Genomic DNA, 14,951 nt, shown 5'->3' on the forward strand with positions numbered 1-14,951 from the left:
ACTCACACGGGTACATATCTGCACATGCAGCCGTCATGCAGCGAGAGGGCAGCAAGGCAGAAAGTGATGACACTGCCTCTCTCAGTGAGAGCCGGTGGTACGATTGACAGGTGGCCCAGCCGGCTATTTACAGTAAAGGCTCCTTCAATAGCTCTGCTCCACTATGTGACCTTCAATAGAGCTCTGGCATACTGAAACTCAGCACCATGGTGCACCTTTCACACCGTCCCTACCCAACAACCTCCTTCCTATGTTTCAGTCACTCTTTACCTCAGCGATTCTCATTTATTTTCAGAATGTAATATCATATGCAGCCCCGTTTTACTGCATTTCTTTGTACCAAGCTAACTTTATTTAGGCCCCATTCACAAACGTTCCGTCCCCTAAAGTCACTGCACCCTGCTTTACCCTTAGGCCTCTTTTTTCCTCCATTTGTGTTACTCTTGACACCATAGCTCCATTTATAATTTCTGTCTTGTCTCTTTGAAGTAGGCTGAAAAAAGAGGGACCTGAGAATAGAGAATCCTGAAGAATATACAGTTGTGGTCAAAAGTTGACATACACTTGTAAAGAACATAATGTCATGGCTCTCTTGAGTTTGGTCACATTTTCAGTTGACCCATAATAAAGTCATAAAAGAACCAAACTTCATGAATGTTTTTTGTGACAAAGAAGTATCTGTTCCAATCACTCTATCAGAGAAAAATCAGAGTTGTAGAAATAACTGGAAACTCAAGAGAGCCATGACATTATGTTCTTTACAAGTGTATGTAAACTTTTGACCACAGCTGTAGCTTAAATCAAGGGAAATACACTTGTTTTCTTCCTTGAAAGGGTTGATGTCACTAGTAAATGTGTATTAAAGACGTAGCTGGAGCCAGCCACAGTCTTTGTGCTAAGTTAACTGTCTGCTGGCTTAGGAGAGTCATCACTGTGACTCTGGCAAGAAAGTGAAAAAGTACGTTTCCCAGAATCTTAAGCTGGTGTAACAGTAAGACTTAATTCATTATAGCGAATAAACAATTTATTGAACAGAATAAAATCATGTAGCAACACAAATATATGATTCAGCATTTAAGGTTGTTAAAGACACCGTGTAACCAGAAATTAACTGAACACAAGTGTAAGTAAGTATTATAATGTGCACTGAATGTAACCCGTGTAAACAACATCATAGTTTCAATATAACTGTGAGAACCTATAGAAAAGCATTAAAAACAGAGTTCCAGCTTTCAGCAATAAAAACATGATAACATTGTCAATTAAAATACGGAAAATATATCGTGCCACATCATAAATACATACACTGAACTTTGGCATTGAAATAAGATCGATTGCACTTTTTTCAGGATTGAGTAAATGCAGTACTGTAACAAGTTGTGATGGCTGCCTCTCTTTCACTGGTTTCAGTTGAGAACAATTTAAACTACTTGGTAACTGAGTCTAGTAGTCGACAGGACTGGCTAACAGTAAGGGTGGTGGGTGGGTGGCAGAAGGGGCAGCCAAAGTAAAAGTGCCTCATTGTTGCCTTTTACCGACCCTGAGCAAGTGAAGGCATCACCGTGGCTGCATCAGGCAGAATTGGAGGAAGAGGGGAAAGCATCTGTGTGGAAGAAGAGCCAGGGGGCAAGTTAGGTGTCAATGACTCGAGCCAAACACTACATATCAAATACATAAATCAAACAATCTCAGTGAACACACCCTGTGACTTTCAAGCATGCAGACTATGTTTCTGTAGGGCTGTGTGAAAGTGCTGAGGTACCTCTTAGTGTAGGTGGAGGCCGAGGAGGTTTGAACGTGCTGCCTTGTGCTAAAGTATCTACAATCCAGCTGAGAGCAGTTGAGCAATACTCCATCTGAAGAGGAGGATTGAAAGAGACAAAAGCTGTGTGTTGACATACAGTCACACGAAGACACCGGAGGGCAGGATCAGTATTGAGCTAAATTGAAATTTCTAGTTTGACCAGTGAATATTATGTAGTCCCATTTGAACATCAACATTTTTCCACATTTTTGGGAAAGTTAGATGAGAAGATTGACAGCACTCTAATGTCTATGCCAGACTATAGACTCCAAACAAGTCCTCATCCCAGCCAAAAAATAGTAATTTTAAACTCTGACATTAGCCGCCGCCCCTCCCACCATCTTCCTGGCCTACCTCTCTTTATGCTAAGCTAAGCTACAGGCTGTGCAGTAGCTTCATATTTACTGTACAGACGTGAGTGATATCAATCTTCTCAACCAGCTCTCAGTGAGAAAGCAAATAGTATTCCACCAACTATTCCTTTAACAAATGTGTCATTTTTTTATACATAAACACTGTTGTCAATATCAGGACACAGTGTTCTAGTTCTCATGATATATATATATATATATACACACACACACACACACACACACACACACCACCTAACCCTGCTATATGTAGATGGGTGACATTTATGTCACCCATCTACCCCTCTACCCCATCTACCCCTCTAACCCTTATATGAGATAGGCTGACTGTGCGTACATGCTCTTGCTGTGCACCAATCAAGAACGACACAAATGCTTCGAAAATAGTGCTTCAATTTTACCTCACTCTCCAGAGCCCTCAGCCTGTGGTCAAAGTCTCTGCTTTCAGTCATGTGTTTCAGCACACCGTCCACTCTAATAAAAAGGAGACATTCATGTCAGTGTGATGGAGTCTAAAAGTAAGGAACCTCACAGCTATAGTGTTGGTGACGGAAGGTGTTCTCACTTGACAGACATCCGTTTGAGCCTCTCCGAGTCACTGCTTTTCTGGATCTTGTTCTGGGCGGTCAGGAAGTCCTCCTTCTGAATGGTCTCCCATGTCATTAGCCTGTTAGCTGCTTTCCCTCTTAGCTGCAACACTAGTAAAGGATTTTTTTTTTAAATGATCATTATTAGTACAATCATCACAAGCTGATGTGGAAGTAAATAATGAACCAAATTCCTCTGACAGTTGCCATTAGACAAAACGCACTGAGGGGGAGAAAAGGCAGCTACAAATTACAGCATCACATCGATGAAGACCGACAAAGACAATTGTGACTTTTAGCACTTGTGGCAACACTTAGCATTTAATGTGCATAAGGTTATAACTCCTCTGTGGCATTAATTAGACTCACTTAAGACTCCTGTTCAAATACTGACCAAAGTGGTGGATCTTGACAGAAGGCACCTTACGGATGTTCCTCTTGATGAAGAGATTGATGTGGGACAGGATGATGAAAGGTGGGGCCAGGGAAGGACGGGAGTGGTACTGAACAATCAGGTTGTAACGCTGGAATTTCCAGTAGATGTCGCTGTTAGCCTGCACCTCAGAGAAGGTGTGGCTGGGTGAACCCAAGGAGAGCAGAGCAGAGAGCGTTTATACAGCAGAAATCATCAGAGAGACAGAGTGATGGGCACCAATCTCCTGTTCTTTACCTAAACATGGCGATGAGCAGGTTGATGAGTAGGATGTTGGTGACCAGCAGATAAACAACCAGCAGAATTACCACCAGCCAGTTACTATACAGAGTTCTGCACGGCTCCGCACCGCCCTCAATCAACGTCACATTTTCTGTGCAGGGCATGTCCCACTGCTTCCCCACTGGAATAGACACAAAAAATATAGAGATTAAAATATGTCCTGTCTTTTGGTATTATCAAATAAATTTGCTACAAAAAGGTTATGAGTGACTTTGGTGAATTTAAAAAAGCTTCAAGGGATGTCGAAAAATTTACATTTGAATGCTGCAAGAGATAAATTATTCAAACACTGGTTTGAAAATGTGACTGTTATTTTCTTAGTATGCATGATACACAGGCAAACTTCTACCATCCATCTCTTCCACGGGGATTTGTCCGAAGATGTGCAAGTACGGCCTGTAGAAAACGCGGCGAAAGATGCGATCCAGGCGAGGGTCGTAGGAGTAAAGCAAAGCCTGATTGGCTACTCCATATGCCATGAGCCACACCCCCAGGAAGAAGAGGAAGAAGAAGACATCCTTCATCTGAACAGGACAAAAAAAAAAAAGTTGTCTTCCCATCATTATAATGCCAACATCCTGCTAAGTGTATACTGTCTGCTTAACGCAATGTTTCTCACCATCTTTCCAACAATGATGATTTTCGGTCCCAGCTGTTTATGAATGGCAAAGATGTGAATGAGACGGAGGGTGAAGACCATGTAGTCCACACACAGGACATCTCTGCCAAATCCATATGACCACTCGAACATCCTAAACACAGAGAGAAGCAGAGGTAACAGCACCACCCAGTGGCCCACCTGTAAAATAACTGCACTTAAAAGGCTCTCGGCTGCAAAGGGATTCCTCTGAGGATGGAAGCGAAGGGGGTGAGTGCACAGTTTGAATTCAGATAATTTTCTTGTAATAAAAAAAAAATAATAAAAATTCCACTTCTCAGATTATTACCGAAATCAACTGCGACTTGTAGAGACTTAAGACTCAATTAGGTTGAATTGAGCACATTTTCATCCTGTGACTTTGTGGCACTGGAATAATCCTGATTGTCCCTGAGCATAAGTGTTGTCTGTACCTGCAGATTAGTCCAATGATAAACAGCGTGATGGCAATGAGGTCACACTTGTTCCACACGTCCTGAATGTATACTCTGATCCTCTGACGCCAAGTCATCGACCCCAAAAAGAATGTCTGTCAGAAAAAAAACATAGACAAACATATAGAATTTTATTTGATATATCTTCAAACAGAAAAACGGGTGAAAATCGACACATATAAAAAATAAATAAGTAAAATGTCTCCCAGAGCTCACCTCCCTGATCTCCTCACACACAATCGTGAACACCCAGAAGTACAGCACATATTCAGTGATGGCCGGCCCAGACGGCGGTGGAGGCAGGAAGTCCACCAACAGTACGTAAGCAAACAACAGCAGGAAGAGGAAGTACATCAGGACGTTGCCCAAAAATGAGGTGACTGGTGCAAACCAGAACTGACGCCATCTTGACACTATGAACGGACGCTTTGGCGGTCTGTGAGAGTAAGGTATGCCTGTAAGGAAGGTTATTAGACATGGGTTAGCAGCTGGTTACAGTCATACAATAGAAAATGATTCTGACGTGACACGTAACACTTTGAAATTTGAAAGAGGATTCACCTTTGATGGTCGCTGTCCTGGGAGTGTTTGCTCCTTGTGCATCAGCTTCACTGGTACAACAAATAAAAATTAAGTAAAACATGTTGTGAAAGGAAGAACCAATGCTCTTTAGATTTATTTATTTTTTTTTTAGTTTTACATGTGCTTGATGTCCGAGAACGAGAAGACGGTGGTGCCATAGAGGCTGTCGCTGTCCCTGCCCGGTCCGTCCTCATTAGGCTTCCCCTCCTCTTGCAGATGTTCTTCTTGTTTCCTGTGAGGGGGGAGTATGTAGTAAAGTATCATTTCTAAAATCTGCATCCTCTGAGTGCTAATGACAAAGAAAATATACTTGTGTGGATTTTACCTGAAGGAGATGAGGTTGGTGTAGCAGAGAGGAGGGCAGAAGAAGGTGAGCAGGAGCTTCCACACCTCCGTGTTCCTCTTCATGTCGCCCCACCAGATCTGGGACAACAGAGACTGGAGGAGAAGAGAAAATTAGACTCTTTTATATGGTAGCTATATAAATTAAAAGAAGACTTTAGCAGAACATGTTTTTCAATATAAAAGGATATTGGGTTAAATTTATTTAATTATTTTCTAAAATGAAAAAAGCTTCAAGCTTTAGCCTGAAAATTCCAACAAATACGCTCAAGATGCAACAAAAATACAGTGTGAAACACTTTTTAAAAAGCGTGGGCGTAAACAGAACTGGTTAAAGGGCCACAATGAAACCAGTGACTTGGCTCCATTGTTCTTATTTGTTCATCAGTCACACAGGTGCAAAAACAGTGGGACACCTGTACTCCATCATGGCTGAAGAAAAGTCTTGCGTCAGCGCCCATGCCCATCTGGAGGCAGGTAGTGCCACCCCAAACTGGAGATTTCCTGATCAGCAGGGTGAAAGAGCGACTCTCATTGCTCCGATAGCAAGAGCTGAAGACGTCTGAGAAGACGAGCACAGAGAGCCTTTGGTTGGATGGTCATACGTGCACTGCTTCATTTGAAGCTAAATTTAAACCCTTGAAATATCTAACCATAACCACAAGCAGCATGAAGTCCAAAATAAAAAACAACAGCTAAATCACTCCAGTGTTACATCATTCAATAAGGAGTTATTGGTTAATTGAACTCTAGTGAATGATGTTCTCATTGTCTCACCATGTGCCACGTTCTCAAACCTCTGAGCCAGCTCTTTCATGGACAGTTTGGTCTCAGTCTCACCCTCCAGTTTGGACAGTTCCCTCAGGATCTTGCAGCCACTCAGAGCACTTAACACTGACTCCCCTGTCTGGGCGAGACAGCAAGGAAAGTCAGGACATACAAATGCCTTCATATCAGGTACTGATGCAGCATTTTGCAACGAAGCTGATGGTCTACAGCAGCCCGACTGCACCAAGAGTGTAGAGGATTGTCGTGTGCTTATTCCAAAGAAACTGAACAGAAGCAGACGTTTTACCATCTCCCAGAAGAAAGTGGCCATCTCGCTGCGGTTCTGGAGGACGGCCCAGATGAAGAGCGAAGCCCAGGGGAAGAGGCATCGCTTCTCCCGATACAAACAGTCTCCACGCAGCAGCTTACTGGCACGCTGGGATGGATGAAAAGAAGATAGAAGACCGTGAGGAAGCAACACAGACAGGTGGTGTGTCACTCCTTCCTTTCTTCTGTAACCACTAGTTCATTAGCTTCGATATACGTCTGCAAATTTACAAAAGTTACCCTAAGAGCTCTCCTCTTGGACGTGATGTCTTCTAAGCCCAAAGCGTCGTAGTAAAAAGGACGGCAGACATCACCCATCAACAGTTCCAGGACCCCTGCAACCTGAAACAAAATGAAGTCTTTACACCGTGTTTGATTGTACTTGAATAAAACTCTCATCAGGACAAACCCACCTCAAAAAGGCTGATCTCCGTCACCGGGCCACTCTGCATGTGCTCTGCTGGCACTTTGGAGTCCTGCTGGTTTGATTGTGTCGACGCGGAGGCTGCAGTTCCCAGCCGCTCCACGAGGCGGCGCTGAAGTAGCTGGTAAAGCACCGTCCCATCAGCCACTGAGCGGTAGAGGCTTTCCAGTCTGCTGTAAGTCAGGTAGTCCAGGATGTTGAGGCCATTCTCGGTGAAAAGACGCACAAACTGAGGCTTGTCGTTGATCAGGGCATCTGTCATGGAGTCCTCCAAATCTTCATACTATTTGATGGAATGAAGGTGATTGTTTATTAGGTAGGCTTCAATTCACTACGCATAATGCACCTACTTTGGAGTGGTAGTATTTCTCCAACATCTGATGTGGTGTCTTTTGCCCCTCACCCTCCAGTGGATATCTCCATTGAAGAGTTCACTCTTGGCAATGTCAACCCTGTTCCACGTGACCGCTAGCTTCAGCTCTTCATTATAAGGGCTGGCATTGACTGAGGCCCGCTGCTTACTAGCTGAAAGACACAGAATCACACCACCAAAACATCAAAATAAAGATGTGTTACCTCCATAAAACCTTAGCACTTTTCACAGTGTGAATTTGTAGTATGTACCTCCCACCAAGGCTTTGAGCAGGACTGTATCAAAATCATTGGGACCCTCCTGCTCTCCGTGGTAGATTGTAATAAAGTCTCTGTTCTGGTAGATGCTCAGAGCCTGGAGACCCAAAATAAGGAGACAGAAGATCAGAAAACTTCATCAATATCGAATTTCATGGCAACCTAGCTAGTAGCTGCTCCTGTTCTGCACGTCAAAAACCACACAATCATCATATATGAGTCTGCCCACAGGACTTACCCGTTCAACTAGTCTGTCTGACTCCGCTTCAGAAGGGAAGTGCTTCTTAACTCGCTCTGCCACTCTGTCTTTCAGATCCATGCTGGGACCTGCCTCGCCGTCTCCCTCGCTGGAGGACTGCACAACTGGGGCTGATGACAGATTCTCCAAGAGGTCGCTCAAGAAGTCAGCCATGCCTCCTGAGCCAGCCAGCACCAGCCAGGGCATGGAGTTTTTCAGAGAAAGATCCACTCTCTGACAAACATTAGGAAAAGAGAGGGGGGCAGAGGGGAATACAAGGGCGTGATTTAAATTTTTTTTTAAAAAGTAGTACATTTTAATATTAAAACTACAGAATAATTTCCTTGTGACAATGAACCAACACAAAAGCACTGACAGTACCTCCAGCATGCTTGCCTCCCCTGATATCAGCATACAAAGGACGGGGATGTCAATGCTGCCGCTGCCTACAAAAATACAAACATTTTCCCTTTAACTCCTAAGGTGCACTGGGAAGTTCATTGATACTGACTTCATTTTAAGGCAGACGTTATGAACACGTTTACAGACTAAGAACAATCAAACTACATATTTTTCTTGTAGTACAAGAGCTTTACACCGAAAGAGCAAGAAAACAGACACAGAAAGAGCATCATGTTAAATTTCTGACAAATCTCTGCTTGATCTTACACGTTGAATATCCGTGTCTCTGATTCATGTAGTGGCATGCAATGGCTTTTATCCAGTGGATACCAGAGGATCACCATATCATCACATGCATTAACGAAGGACCGCCACAAGAGGGCCAAACAGCTTGAAATCAGGTGAAAGAACATGTTCACGGTTGACAGATCTGTTTTGCTTTAAACTCATTTTCCACAAATAATAATAAATTCGTGGAATATCACCACAGAGGAGATAAAAGCAGCAGAAAAAAAGGTTTAAGATCTGCTGTATAATTAAAAGCACAATCAGTTTCCAGCTGACTTTAGTTGAATGCAAAAATCAGCCCAGATAATGACTGTGATCACTCTTCATGCATGCATGCTGGTTCCCCACATCCAGTTCTACCGGCATATCATATTGCATTTCTCACCCCAGATGCCTGTGCGCTGGTGGGAGATGTAGTCCTCCAATTTGGCCCTGAACCCCGTCTCCCCTCCTCTGCGTCCCACGCTCCCGTCGTCCACCAGCAGGAAGGCCTGGTAGTTGTTGTCCAGGCAGCAGGAGTCCCGGGACATGTTCTGGACATAGTACTTAGCAGGAAAGCTTCCCTGTAATAGGAAGAATTCGGGGATATGATAAAGCAGGGATTCTTCAACTAAATGTCGATTAGGAACCCAGATTGCAAAGAATGTGTACATTTTCTTTACTTTTAACACTTAAATGTTCAAATAATGGGCAGCTAAAAACTTCATTCTACAAAAAAAAAAAAGGAAAGAAACTCTAAGATATTTTAGAGGGTGGGGTAAATATTTTTCAGTTTACTGCCTGTACTACCTGAGGGTTGACCAGCTGCTGTCGATTGTGCACCAGGCCCCACGGAGCGATGCCCAGCGCCACCACCTTGTTGAGAGAGACCGACGAGGCGGCAGTGGCATGATCCCTCACCGCCTCTCCAACACACCTGCCAACGCCTTCGCGCAGGCCTGCAGTCAGGATCCACGCTCCTGGGCGAAACAGACAAGCGGTGAATGTTAGAAGGAAAGAGAAACTGTTTGGCAGAAATATCCTGGCAGAGTTTAAAGTTAAATGATGTGTTGTTCCACTGGACTTTCAAGACTGGATGTAAATTAGCTTACATGATCTTGATTTTATATCAGTGTGAATAGAAAATGTCACACATCTGAATTTGAATTTCTAAAAGTATTTGACATTTATTTCACGTCTTCATATCTTGATCATGGACTGCTGTCGATTAACATTTCATTGCTGTATTGATAAAACCATGTGCTTCCCAAATGTCTCCGTTACAAGAGCAAAGAACAACAGCCCTGTTTTCTTCTAATACATTTTTCAGATCATCCAGTGGGTTTCTTTGAGTTTTTTTAAAAACACAACAGTTATCTCAACCCATAAAAGGCCTTTTACTGATTTTTAATGAACAGTGAGAATTTTAAAATTCTACTGATGATAATAAACAGTTTGATACAGAGTGGAATTAAATAAAATGAACGAGATCAGATCACAAAGAAACAAACCAAAGGAAAACAAAGAACGAGAACAGATATTCATGGTGTTGAAGTGCAGGTCACAGAGGTGGATAGAGATGCACACTTGTTGATTAAAGAAGCAGTTTAAAAAAAAAAATTAGGCAATAGAAAAGATGTATACAATATCATCACAGCTGTTCTCACATTCTTTTACCCCCCCAACAGCCATGTTTGTAGTGAGACCAAGCAGTAGCAGCCCGTGTCTTGGCGAGCACCTTGCATGTGTTCATGTGGACGCCTGAATGTTTTTACACGTGTCATATCATTTTTGTTTATGCCTTGGGAGTCTGAGAGAACAGCCAGTTTAAGTTGGCCTCGTGTGACGGGAGTATCAGTATCACAGTGAGACACCTGCACTTGGCACAGTTCCTCAGGAGGAAATGGCCATTGTAGTACCAAATTAGGATCGCACCCAAAGGAGTCATATAGTGCTACAGTTCTGCATTTTGTACCAACTTTTTCCAACTAAAAACCACAATGGGTGGGTTCTGCGTCTTCCAAGAAAGCACATTGATTACACATTCAAAGACTATTACTTTGAAATTTTTGCAAATTTTAGAGGAACTTCAGACATGCTTACACACGCAAAAATATGAAAAACTGAAAAGTATCAAAACATGTTTGCGGTTTGTGTTGTCTTGATCTTTAATAAATCTGACTTTATAGTAATGAGTTATAAATACTGCTATAAAGATGGATCATGTGAGGCTAAAATACCAGTTAGAAACATCTCTCAGCTGGAAATCAGCACTTTGATACTTCTCACATATCAGTGAATAAATCAATATATGGTAGGCACAGTAAGTATTGTTTCCTATTATACCACATTTTTTAGTACGTCCAGTATATAATAATAATAATCAAGAAGGATATAATTAAATATATTAATGTGGCGTGGACCTGGACAAGAAAATGGGTGGATGGGTTAACCAATGAAAAGTTATTCATATGCTAAGTTCATTGAGTTGAAGTTTTGGCTACAATTGACACGGGAGTATAACTGACAGCCAAAATCATCAGATACAAAAACCCTTGAGGAAATTAAATTAACTACTTTCTATGGCCTGTTGATACCTCGAACGTAAAGGTGCACCAGTCAACACCTTTAGTTTATATGTTAAGGAGAACAACTGTTAAATGCAATAATATCCTGAATGCACATAAACTGCATGACAAGTTGAATTGAAGTGGTATCACAGCGATACCGTGAACAGTGTTTATGGATTTCACAATACTGTTAACAGACACGTGACCCACGACCCGCCTCTGCAGCTGTGTTTGAAAGCGGTGATTTAGAAACGTCACAGATACGGTTTGTTTTCACGACACGCTTACCTGTGCTTTGTGAGGCTTTCACCAGTCCCTGCCGGAGGACCTCCCGCACCCAAGTCTTCACCTTTGTCCTGCCTTCTCCGCCCACTACAGAAACCACCAGGTTGGGTGCAGGGAGACCCCAGTGGGCTGTCATCAGGGTGTAGACCATCGACGGGAGTGTGTCCCAAGACATACGCAGGAACTGTGATCCCCAAGAGAGACACAACAAACATTTGATTGAATAGAGGGAACACACATTTCAAGAATTGTGATCATTTTAGTATCAATACATGTGCTGAATTATACTACAAATGTCTCAAATTAGTTTCACAGAAAAGGAGCTTCTCAGTAAACATATGTGCCCTCCCTCTGAGTGTATTGTATTTGTTTACTCAGGTGCAGCACTAGGTTAAAGGTTAGGAAAAGCTAAAGTACTGACTGCTACACCTCTTGGTGTATTTGAATCATGATTTGGCTCACCTTTAGAGCATTCGATCATAAAACATCAAAACATTTGATCAGAAACTCTGAGGCAATAGACATAAAACATTCCATGAGCCTTTCATAACCAACAGGAAGGCCACCCACATAGCTATGCCTCTTGCTGGCTCCTGCAAACTGCAACTCTCCAAAGGCATCAGTCGGGTATTCAGAGGAGTGCTGGGCGCTGTCCCAGTGGTTGACGATCGCTGTGCTGAAATAGTCACCAAGAGCCACGGAGCCATGGGTATCTCTCGCACCCCCACACTGGCACAGGGCGCCATTACTGCACGAGGTGAGAGGATAATACGTGTGAAAACACCATCACCCTTGAGTGCATCACCACAGTCTGCGGTGAGAGAAATATGTCACCAAGGAATGTGCTCTGCAGAGTTCACAGTACCTGAAGGAATCTTCTACAAAGGTGGTGCACACTCTCTTCTTGATGATTTTGGGGATCCAACTCTGAAAACATTTTCAACAGGTTAATAAACTGAATTTACATACACACAGTTTCAATTAGAGGAAGCTTAACCCTACTTTTCTATGCCTGGACACCATGTGGCTGCAGGGTGTAGTAAACTGCTCAAGTAAGAAATGTTGACTTTGGCTCAGGGAAGTACCTGGTGATCTGCTGGTGAGATGTGCCGTACCCACACACCAGGCTGTGACTTCTGGCGTGGTGTTGTCGTTTCAGCTCGAGATTTTAAGTGTATGTGTGTGTAAGAGAGGGAGGACGTGTGTGTGCGTGTGTGTGCCTGTGTGCATGTGTGCGGTGGGCACGTAGACTACTCCCATGTAGGTATGCAGGTAGATCTTCAGTGCATACATTACATTCTGCAGTTCAACTCCAAACCCACTTGTCAAACAAAGGAGCCCCACTGGAGTCTGTTTACAACCTGAAACTGGACTAAACTCTCATTGCAACTTTGAGGAAATTAATATACACTAGATAGAGTTTCTTTTCATTTAAAGAAATTCATTTCATATCATTAATGTGTGATAATGTGAATTCATTTGTCTCATGATTGGCAAAAATCAGGAAAAGCGCATGCGTCGACGCTAACATGATGGCACGGTTCCAAACAGTTGTGCCAGTGAGGCTTGTCAGTGATAGAATGGAACGACTAAACGGAATGCAGTTATTTTAAGTATCATTAATTAGCAGCATAGTGTTTGTCGAGGGGACATATTTGCTACTCGAACAGAGACAACTGATTTTATCTGTTTTGTTTTCCCCTTTGGATGCTGGTATTGAGGTGGTTTGTGTTTGTTACAGTTTTAACTTCAAACATAAAGCCTACAAAGAGCTAAATGTTGTTAGCTAACATTAGTAAAGCGCTGTCATGGACAGTTATGGGCGTGTTCCCGTCTAAGATTTCACCACTTGCAAGTAAATATCAAAGCATGTTACGTTATAAAAATGGCTAACCCAAGCTATTGTCAGTGACATTTAAAAAGACAGTCATGTTTTTAGTTGTAAATCTGTCAAATGACTTTTCCGCAGTCACGCTAGCTCAACTTCCGCCAGTACAGTGTCAACACACACACGAGCAGGAACCAGCAGACTTCAGCCACATTTGTGTGTCTTGTTTCCAGCTGCGGTGTCCCCGGTTTTCAGTGAGGAGACCCTTCATTGTGAGTTTTAAGTGAATTCCTGCCTCTTCATACGTGCGGGCCGACACGGGAAGTGTTTAGTCCACCGCTCGTCACGGTGACTCAGGACATCGGGAAATAACCAAACCAAGCCACAACTTTTCCAACACGTTCCTCTTCGTAGACTCATCTCGTGTTCATCTCTGGCCTCTGCCAGAACAGGTGACTGAATGGAAAGTCTACCAACCTGGTCCTTCTCAGATTTCACGCTACAGATTTTCTCCCCGCCGCCTCCTCCTTCCCCTCCTGAGTCTTTCATGGTGTTTTCCTCTCTCGGCGGCTCGCTGACAAATGTGAGGAAAAATAATTCAGGATTTCCTTTGCGTGCATTGTCCCATCAGTAGATCTATTCCCCGGGTTGCAGATTATGGCCGAAACTATGGAAATGCTATTCCCAAACTTGTGTCTGCAATCAGGAGGAGCTAGACTCACCACACAGGTGAGGGTGTGGTTTTAACAGGCGCACACAATTTGCAAACAATGTCCCAGGAGGGGCCTCTCCAAACCACAGGCATTTCTTACCTGGGGGGTAAAACTTTGCCAATGCTCGTTATAATTCTCTCACTATTTCAGTACCAAGCCCCCCCCCCCCCCGTCCCCCTTCTCTGGGTGAGAGATATCAAATGTGAAGTTGGACAAAAAAAATGCTCTTGGCCACTGATGACCCACATTTTGACACCACTGTAGCAGACAAACATCTGAAGGCTCACATGCTTGTGCATTGAGCAATTTGCCGCTGTCACGGATGCCTAAAAATATCACAGTCAGGCCTGGATTTCCAGCAGATCAACAGGGACAGATGCCTCAATCAGCTCCACACCGTCAAGGACACTGAAAACTAGTGTTTTGCATGCAGATAAAGATTTTCAGCATCAAATTCCACTCAGAATATGAGGAAAAATCAATATATATTTATATATCTATACGTCAATTTCTAGTCTGAGAATAATTTTTCAGGGCCCGTTCACTAAACACTAGACACTAGACACTAAAAAGGCACCAAGCTAATGATCCGTGGAAAATGCCAATGTAAGCACTATTCAATCTTTAGGAATAATATGGCAGATAAATCCAGGTAGACATTGACTGCAGCTCCGCTCACTTGTTTATATCAAACATTTATTGTACAATACATTTAAATATTGAGGGATTTATAGTTTTTAAAAGTAATATGATTAAGCATTTCACTCAGTATTCAAACATACATTCTATGTGCATACAGAGCATAAATCTGTGATAAGTACCAGTCAGTCAGAACATAAACAGAGATATTTCATTGTAAATAGATGGAGTCTGTGTTGAGAACTCGCCACCTCCTTAGTCCATAACTGTTGTCAATTCTCTTGGCTCTATCTGCCGTATCCATGCGGGTCGTTGGCCTTTTTCGACTCATCTTTTCCAGTTGTTTTGCTGATGTGGTATAAAGTGT

At 42.9% G+C, this 14,951-nt stretch overlaps 1 protein-coding gene across 1 annotated transcript; it reads right to left on the reverse strand.

Annotated features, from left to right (window-relative positions):
* Positions 1-1,044: 1,044 nt before the first annotated feature.
* LOC139219476 (transient receptor potential cation channel subfamily M member 4-like) lies at positions 1,045-13,781 on the reverse strand. Its single transcript, XM_070851341.1, has 28 exons — positions 13,710-13,781; positions 12,270-12,331; positions 11,975-12,152; positions 11,408-11,588; positions 9,360-9,529; positions 8,956-9,133; positions 8,262-8,326; positions 7,881-8,114; positions 7,637-7,739; positions 7,416-7,537; positions 7,002-7,295; positions 6,829-6,930; positions 6,569-6,697; positions 6,271-6,400; positions 5,910-6,055; positions 5,477-5,589; positions 5,270-5,383; positions 5,131-5,180; positions 4,786-5,024; positions 4,549-4,664; positions 4,097-4,229; positions 3,827-4,001; positions 3,433-3,598; positions 3,157-3,338; positions 2,741-2,873; positions 2,577-2,649; positions 1,763-1,856; positions 1,045-1,603 (listed from the first exon to the last, which is right to left on the reverse strand). Exons 1-28 carry the CDS (start codon positions 13,779-13,781, stop codon positions 1,572-1,574), a joined length of 3,786 nt encoding a protein of 1,261 aa, XP_070707442.1. The 3' UTR covers positions 1,045-1,571.
* Positions 13,782-14,951: the final 1,170 nt, after the last annotated feature.

The sequence above is a fragment of the Pempheris klunzingeri genome, chromosome 20, assembly GCF_042242105.1.
Source record: "Pempheris klunzingeri isolate RE-2024b chromosome 20, fPemKlu1.hap1, whole genome shotgun sequence".
Classification (NCBI taxonomy): Eukaryota; Metazoa; Chordata; class Actinopteri; order Acropomatiformes; family Pempheridae; genus Pempheris; species Pempheris klunzingeri.